General features: G+C 40.4%; 1 protein-coding gene across 2 annotated transcripts; it reads left to right on the forward strand.

Annotated features, from left to right (window-relative positions):
• The first annotated feature begins 27 nt into the window (after positions 1 to 27).
• Positions 28 to 4750, forward strand: bub1bb (BUB1 mitotic checkpoint serine/threonine kinase Bb). 2 transcript variants are annotated; one of them, XM_075447889.1, is made up of 9 exons: positions 28 to 107; positions 946 to 1110; positions 1216 to 1275; positions 2546 to 2690; positions 2784 to 2980; positions 3082 to 3245; positions 3333 to 3526; positions 3621 to 3721; positions 3974 to 4750. In XM_075447889.1, the coding sequence occupies exons 2-9, from the start codon at positions 968 to 970 to the stop codon at positions 4260 to 4262; spliced, it is 1293 nt and encodes a 430-aa protein (XP_075304004.1). In that variant the 5' UTR covers positions 28 to 107; positions 946 to 967; the 3' UTR covers positions 4263 to 4750. The 2 variants fall into 2 exon arrangements, with proteins under 2 accessions (XP_075304004.1, XP_075304003.1); XM_075447888.1 differs by having other exon boundaries at positions 34 to 98.
• The last annotated feature ends 2972 nt before the right edge of the window (positions 4751 to 7722 follow it).

The following is a 7722-nucleotide window of genomic DNA, read 5'->3' on the forward strand; positions in this document are numbered from 1 at the left end:
CTTTCTCCAAAGTGTCTCGCGGGCCCCGTTCAAAACACAGGACCGTTTCAGCTTCAACGTTGGCTGCAAATAATCCAGGAAAGCGACAAAGGAGGCTTGTAAGTGGTGTAGGTAACCACTAGTGTGTAAATTATAGATAATGCTCTTTGTTTTTTGGGCAAAATTCTTTAATATTTTGAACTCGGTTCAAAGTCAGTTGAGCTAAAGCTGGTATGAGCTAGCAACTGCGCTAGCTCCTCAAGTCGTCCTCTTCTTCAATTATGTCAGTAGGCTAACTAGCTAGCATCCTGGAAACTTGTGTAGTTTTTCAGTCAGATGTAATATGAAAGCTACTGTAAACTTAACTGGTCTCTTTGTTGCATGTGTTGTTGTATGAAATAACCATTGCAAGTTAATAGGAGACCCAATGTTCCAGATAAACATGTGAAATCTTTAATCATGTTCAGATACGACCATAATTTCACGGTCCATGTCTGAGCTTCATTTCTACAATGTGAGTTTCCATGCTGAAAAATGCAAAAGAGAAGTTTTTAAAGCAATATATGTCTGTAGATCTTCCCAGAGTGCAGAAAAGTGCCACACTTTTGCTTTGTTGGAGAATCTGGAACTGGAGAGACTTTGACGTTTTCCAGGATATATTACTTAACTGGTTTATGTGTTGTTGTCATGGAAATTAGATGAATGTTCCCTCTATACAAATTGGTATACTTATTTTTCTTTCGACCTCCATTGACTGTGTTTTTATATATGGTTATGTCAGTGTTATTATGCCAAGTTACAGTCTATGTCCCCTGTAGGCATATTGGTGTTAAGACACATGAGCGTATTTGTTGCACATGGAAAAACGGGTATCATTGCGAAATGGAAGGTGGCACTAGTCTCATCTTGGTTGTTATGGGTACTCCAAAAATCTGCAAGTAACTTGTATGACGTGTCTGTTTGTAGGAATCGCGATTTTCTCTCCACAATGGCAGAAGGAGGAGATGTGGAATGGGAGCTGAGCAAAGAAAACATCCAGCCATTGAGGCGGGGCAGAGACATTTCAGCTTTACATCAGGCGCTCAGTCAGCAACAAGATGGACCCACCTCTGCGATCAACCAACAGAAACAGTATGCATAGTCTTTTCAACTTTGCATTGAAAAAATCAATCAAACCCTTTTATGGTGTGCAGTTCTTATTATGAAACTCGTTTTTGTGACTTTTTGTTTGTCCAGGGCTTTTGAGTCTGAGCTGCGTATGTATGATGGAGATGATCCACTTGATGTTTGGGATCGGTGAGTGAAATACAGTTGTTTTTTTAAAAAGGTACATTCTCTTTCTCATTGTAAAGTTTGCTGTATCAGGACATAATAAAGTCTTATCTTACATGTACCAGGTTTTAAGATTTGATAAAGAAATAACCTCAGATGACATATTTCACTGTGTCATTATTTATTTGATTAAAAACTAAGCCAAAATGCTGTGTGAAAAGCTAAGTACAGCCCATGACTCAACAGGTCGTAGAACCATCTTTAGAAGCAATAACTTTAAGTAAACATTGTCTGTATGATGCCATCAGTCTCTCTCACCTACCTGTGCAAGGATTTTGGCCCACTTTTATTGACATTGTTGCTTCAGTTCACTGGGATTTGCGGGGATTCGTCCACACACAAATCTGTAAATGTCCCACCACAGCATTACAATCAGGTTGAGATCTGGACTTTGACTGGAACATTTAATTCAGCTTAATTCTTTCTTTCTTTCTCAGCGATTCTGTTATAAATTTGTTGTTGTGTTTAGGATCATTGTCCTCTTATCCAGTTTCAGCCAAGCTTTAACTCTAAGACAGATGGCCTCATATTTGACTCTGCAATACGTCGGTATACAGAGGAGTTCACAGTGAACTTGATGACTGCAGGGTGCTGTAGAGTTTGAGATGTAGCTCTTGGGTTTGGTTTTGTTTGTTTGTTTTTTTTGTTTTTTTTTGCACGTCTGACCTTGGGGTGAACTTGCAGAGACATCCACTCCCAGGAAGATTGACGGCTGTCTTGACAATTTCCCACATCTGAATAATCTTTCACGCTGTTGTATGATAGGCTCCAAGTTGTTTTTGAAATAGCCTTCAATCCCTTCCCAGATTGATGGGTAGCAACAATTACTTCTCTAAGGTTCTTACTGCCTTTCCTCCGTGGCATTGTGTTGACACGCACCTGAGGGCTCCAGACCAGGAAACTGACTAAACAATTGCTTTTATAGAGGTGCTCACGCCTGCTGATGATCAGTTACTCAAGTGCAGTAAGGGTGTACTTAGTTTTTCCAAACACAATTTCTACAGTTTGTCTCAGTTTTTGTCAAACAAATAATGACAAGGTGTAAAACGTGTCGTTGTTCATCTGAGGTTGTATTGACCTCATTTAAAGATCTGGTAAGGACCAAATGGTCCTGGTATATAAAGCCTTAGAATTTACAGGGTGTTTTTTTTGTTTGTTTTTACATGACAGTAGTGCATTTGGAAGCATTGCTCTTAAATTTATACCTAATCTTAACACGGTTCTGATTTTACAGGTATATTAAGTGGACAGAGCAAACTTTCCCTCAGGGAGGAAAAGAAAGCAACCTTGCAAAACTGTTGGAGCGGGGAGTGACCAGATTCACTGAGGAAAAAAAGTATCATCATGACTCTCGCTACGTTGACCTTTGGATCAAATTTGTATGTGCACAACTTTAACCTTTGAATTGTAATTGTTACTCTGACAAAACAGGTGCAGCAGTGGTAACTTTTTCCTTATGTTTGTGACATTAGGCAGAGATCTGCCCCGAACCCTTGGATATTTACAGGTACATGCAAGCGCAGGGAATAGGAGTGGCGCAGGCGTCCCTCTACATCTCTTGGTCTGAGGAGTATGAGAATCACGGCAACTATCGCAAAGCAGATCTGGTTTATCAAGAGGCATTCAAGAAGTGTGCTGAGCCACATGATAAGCTCCTCCAGTTTCATAAGTATGGATCCATTTAGTATACAGCTCTGCTTGTTTAACAAACTATATCCTCTCTCTGAGCTGTTGCATCACAACCGCTGTGTTTTGTAATGATATTCACAGGGCTCTGCTGGCACGTGTGTCACGGCAGGTGATGATGAAAGTGGAGGACGACAGTAGTGACGATGAGCCCAAACAGCCTGAGAGAATGTCTCTTGCTGACCTCAAACGCAGAGGCAAGAAAAAAGCCACCGCTCCCATCAACAGAACTGGGTCAGCAATCAGAAGTAAGCAGAAACCTGTTCTGAAACGCTGATATTACTAGTGCTCCAACATCTTTACATATTCTCATTATTTGGGGATTTTGTGGACAGGTATTTCTGGAGGCCTGCAGTCACATGGCACCTCTGTGCTCAGCAGTGTTTCAAACACTCGCCTGGTGATCTTCGATGAGAACCAAACTCAAAGCGCCAGTCTGTCAGAGCCTAGGTTGGAACCTTGGTTGGCTCCGCCAACATCGCAGGCAAAGGAGAATGAACAGAGGCCTGAAAAATGGTGTGACGTAAAGGTATCGAAGAGCATGGTCCTTGTTTAGTGATTGAAATGTGCATATTGTGGTCAAGTGTGGAGACTTTATTTTTCTTTCTTTTTATTTTCCACAGATACCCCAGAAAACAAAATTTGGACATACTGTAATGGCTCCACCACCTCCAAAACCCACCTTCCAACCATTTGTTGAGGAGTCAGACGAGCCTCCAACAATGTGAGTGACTAAAATAATCCTTTTATCATTTTGTGACTACACAGCGGACAAATCGGAACAAAAGAAAGGATTATAAGAAAGGTGAAATGCTGCTAAATCAGAAGCTGCTCATTCCTGCAACTGTTGATTCATACTGAAATTACTTAAAGTTATGGAAATCACTTATTTTACAGCCTTCCAGTTGTTCTGCTGCTTTTCTCTCTCATATGCAACTAAGTTAAATGTGAGCGCGTAACTCTGCCCCTGCTTTAGGACACCATGTAAGATCAACCCGGCAGTGAACACAGTTCTGTCAGCGCGTAAGCCGAGCAAAGAGGAAACTCCTCTGAAAAGACTGCAGGACCATCATCAGCAACAGAAAGAGGCAGAGGCAGGAAAACTACAGGAGCAAAGCATGTACTGTAAAGAGCTGCTGCTCAGCGGCGCCACAGAATTCTGCTTTGAGGAACTGCGTGCTGAGCGCTACTTCAAAAAGATGGCACATAAGTTGGAGGACGCCCAAGAGGAGAAGAATCGAGCTTCTACTAGTGCTGCAAACTGATGATAAGGACTTTTACCGCTGTTTTGACTCATTTATATCTTCATGTATCATGTCATGACTGTTGATGTGTCGCTCTTTATCTAACTGTAAACGTTGTTTCTGTAGTGTTCCATTTACTTAAAAGTCCAAAAAACTTTCACTAAAGCCTTTGAATTGAAGGCGCACTTTTTCTTTTTAGATGTTTTGGGCTCATTACAAATACAGTGGACACCTCCACAGTCTGTGATTCAGTTGAATACCAGACTGCCAAAGCGAGCGTGGTGTGGACTCACACAAGCATTGGGCTGAACACAGATTTCCTGCTGTTCAAGTCTCAGCGACAGATCTACGACTCAATTCTTTCCTAATTTTAGTTTTTTTCTTCTTCTTCCCTTTGGCATAGTTCTTAAGAACTTTTCATTTTATGTGTCTTGCCTTTTTAAAGTTCTTTTTCTCTTGAAGTATTTCCAACACAGATGTCTAATAAACTTGTTAAAACATCTGACTGATGAATTGTGGGATGTGTGCGCTCATTTTAGAGAGGCTGATGGGAATTGTGGTAATGCGCTGTCAGTAGGGGGCATGCAAGGGACAGCATGGTTTACACTCCAGCTGATGCTGTTTATTTGGATTACTAATTGGGAGCAAGAGCAATTTAGTGCTGATGGTAATCTGTTGCTGCAATTTGAAAAACACTGGTGGGCATGAATTAAAATCAACAAAATGCTTTTGAATGGTAAAATGACTCTTTAAAATTGTAATGAGGTGCAGCAACCTTTGTACAGCACAACAGGTGTAAGGCTTATGAGCAGATTTTGCATTCAGCCGGACAATGTTAATCATTGTCCTGAAGAGGTTACCCAGAAGCTCACTTTATAAAGTGGTGGGAGTGTACCTAATCTAGTGTGATGATGGGATCCACTTCACACACATACACACAGAGGGCTTGCCAGGCAGACTTTGATGAATGGCTGGAAGAAAGATGGTTGGCTCATTAGCAAGTGAAATCCATCCTTTGCAGTAGTGAGAGGTGCAGGTCTTGGTTTTCCCCAAGAGACGACTATTGTGATGTACTGTGGCACAGACTGGTGCTGCTTTTACATGCACATGGATCAGTGGAGGCACAGACTTCACGTCAAGATCCTCTAGAGGGGTGAGTCCTCATACTGTATTCTTAAACTTTTGGCCCAGAGCTGAAACTCTACATGACACATCACTTATGCATTAGCGCACCCCAATGCATCGTTTTTGCAACCCTAGTCGTCGTGACTTCTTGAAGGCTCGTCGTAAGTAAAACCCATAACTCACTGTCATAACAAGCTATATCCTTAATGTGCTTCAGACAGAACCTCGGAGAAGAGCTTCAGTTCGGCACTGTTGCAGTGATGAACCAGAACACTCAGGCGGCACATGGGCCATGTTTACTGTCAATGTTCTCAGCCTTTTTATACGGTTTGCGATTGCATGCACCAGTTAACCAAAACTTACCAGTTTGAACCTTTGCTTCACTTAGAGGCCTCAAGTTGAACTTTTTGTCCACTCTGAGATTAACTGCACTTAAACTGCCAGGAATATTGGAGAGCCTGTTCAATAAAAGTGCACCACTAAGTCATTAAATCTCTTTTGTCCCAAAGAGATCTGGAACACTGACTGATTTGAGCACAATACATATTTCCCTGTGTGATGTCTCTTGAGCCCAGAGAAGGTGACAGCATCTGGATGAGGTTATAATAAGGCTTTTTTTTCCTTTTTTTTCTCTTAAGTAGAATTTGTGACTGTAATGTCAGTATTGTAGTGTAAAGACATTTAACAGTAAGCCTCTTAAAGCATTGTTTGGATGATGTTTTATTCATTCTGGGCCTAATTTTTCCTGATTTGGGGTTGTATTCAGGAAATTAGCTTTGCCTACCCTTCAGTGTCAGAAAACAAGCTAAATGCAAATATTGAATCATCTTCAGGTAGTCAGTGAGAAAATGTTTACTCGTTCAGCTTCTCATAGTAGAGAACTTGCACTGGATCTGCACTGCACTACCCCTGCGCATAATCAAAGCTGCATGTCCTGAAATATGTTGACTGGAATGCGATACACTGTTGCATAATTTCACACACTCGTTGGATGTGTGAACAGTCCATGGCAGAAAATGTCCAAGCCTGCTTCTGTGGACATTATGTGACATTTGTGTTTGGAAACAACTCTACTCTTTTTCTGATTTTGGTGAATAGTTCTATTACTTTTATAAGGGAGAATTATGAGCTTCTATCTCATTATTATGACTGTAGTTCGACTTTGTATCTCGCAGTTATGCCTGTCTCTAAGTCTGAGTTTTGACATTATATGTCATAATTGGGATTTACAATGTCATGTGCATTTGTCTCATGTATTCTATTTTGTTTTATTATTCAACTAACTTCCACCTATTTTAATTCTCAGAGTAGAAATAGATTCAAGATTTACTTTAAACGACGCAAAAATGTCAGGCAAAATGCCAGATGTGGCTCCTTTATGCTATTCAGAAATAAGTAAACAAGAATGAATGGATGTATCTCTCACCTGAGAAAAGAAACACTTCTAGAGTCAACATCAACATCAACCAGCAGGTGAATGGCACAAATCCATTGTAAATTCCTACTATAGTTGTCTCAGTCTGGCAGAATTAAAAAGGATTTATAGGTCATCCGAAGGCCCCGCCTAGAAATTTCAGAGGATTGTGACAAGAAAATTACATTTGCTGCAGCTTTAGGTTGAGCCCTGATAACCCACAAGCCAGTGTAATCTTTACATATCCATCCTAAACAATAGAATGAATTGAAATGCAAACAATTAAGGCGGGAATCACTTATGCAGCTTTTGGGTTTTCATTTTAATGACACTGTGGTTTAAGACTAGTATTGTCATTGTAAAACCTGTTTTACATTACAAGCCTTTTTCCTACTGTTTAACCACACAGAGTCAGTGTTTTCCAGGACATTCCTGAGTGAAGCTGGCAAATAAATAAACTCTAGTGGCTGAGAGCAATTTTAGTGGCAAAGTTTCTCTGTTGTGTCACGCACATTACATAATTTTGACTACATTAGATAACAGACGTGTCCAACACACCTAAAACAAAGAAAGACTCGTAACCGAATTCACTTTTTTTTTCACTTCCTTAAATAAAATATTAGTTCATACCCTCCGATATAAGAAGCGGTGTTAGACTCAACAGACTAAATAGACTTAAATACCATGTGTGGCTCAGTAATTTCTATCATAAAAGCATGCAAGTGTTTTATTAACTGATGTTTTGACCTGTCCTGCTGTCTTTCATTCTGGTTGAGTAGAGAACAATGTGAGTACATAAACCACTCAGCTCAGATAGCTTGGGCAATTACAACTATTTTTGTGATCCTATCATATTTTCACTCACGAATAAACCTGTTATGGGGCGGTTTTAGCCATCATCAAATATGCAGAGCAAAGTCGTAAAATATAGCCACACTGATA

This window comes from Odontesthes bonariensis, chromosome 17, assembly GCF_027942865.1.
Source record: "Odontesthes bonariensis isolate fOdoBon6 chromosome 17, fOdoBon6.hap1, whole genome shotgun sequence".
Taxonomy (NCBI): domain Eukaryota; kingdom Metazoa; phylum Chordata; class Actinopteri; order Atheriniformes; family Atherinopsidae; genus Odontesthes; species Odontesthes bonariensis.

Coding starts and splice junctions, on each gene's coding strand:
- bub1bb (XM_075447889.1), top strand. CDS start 968: ATGGCAGAAGGAGGAGATGTGGAATGGGAGCTGAGCAAAGAAAACATC. Junction 2,691..2,783: donor TTGACCTTTGGATCAAATTT/GTATGTGCACAA, acceptor TTGTGACATTAG/GCAGAGATCTGCCCCGAACC. Junction 2,981..3,081: donor AAGCTCCTCCAGTTTCATAA/GTATGGATCCAT, acceptor TGATATTCACAG/GGCTCTGCTGGCACGTGTGT.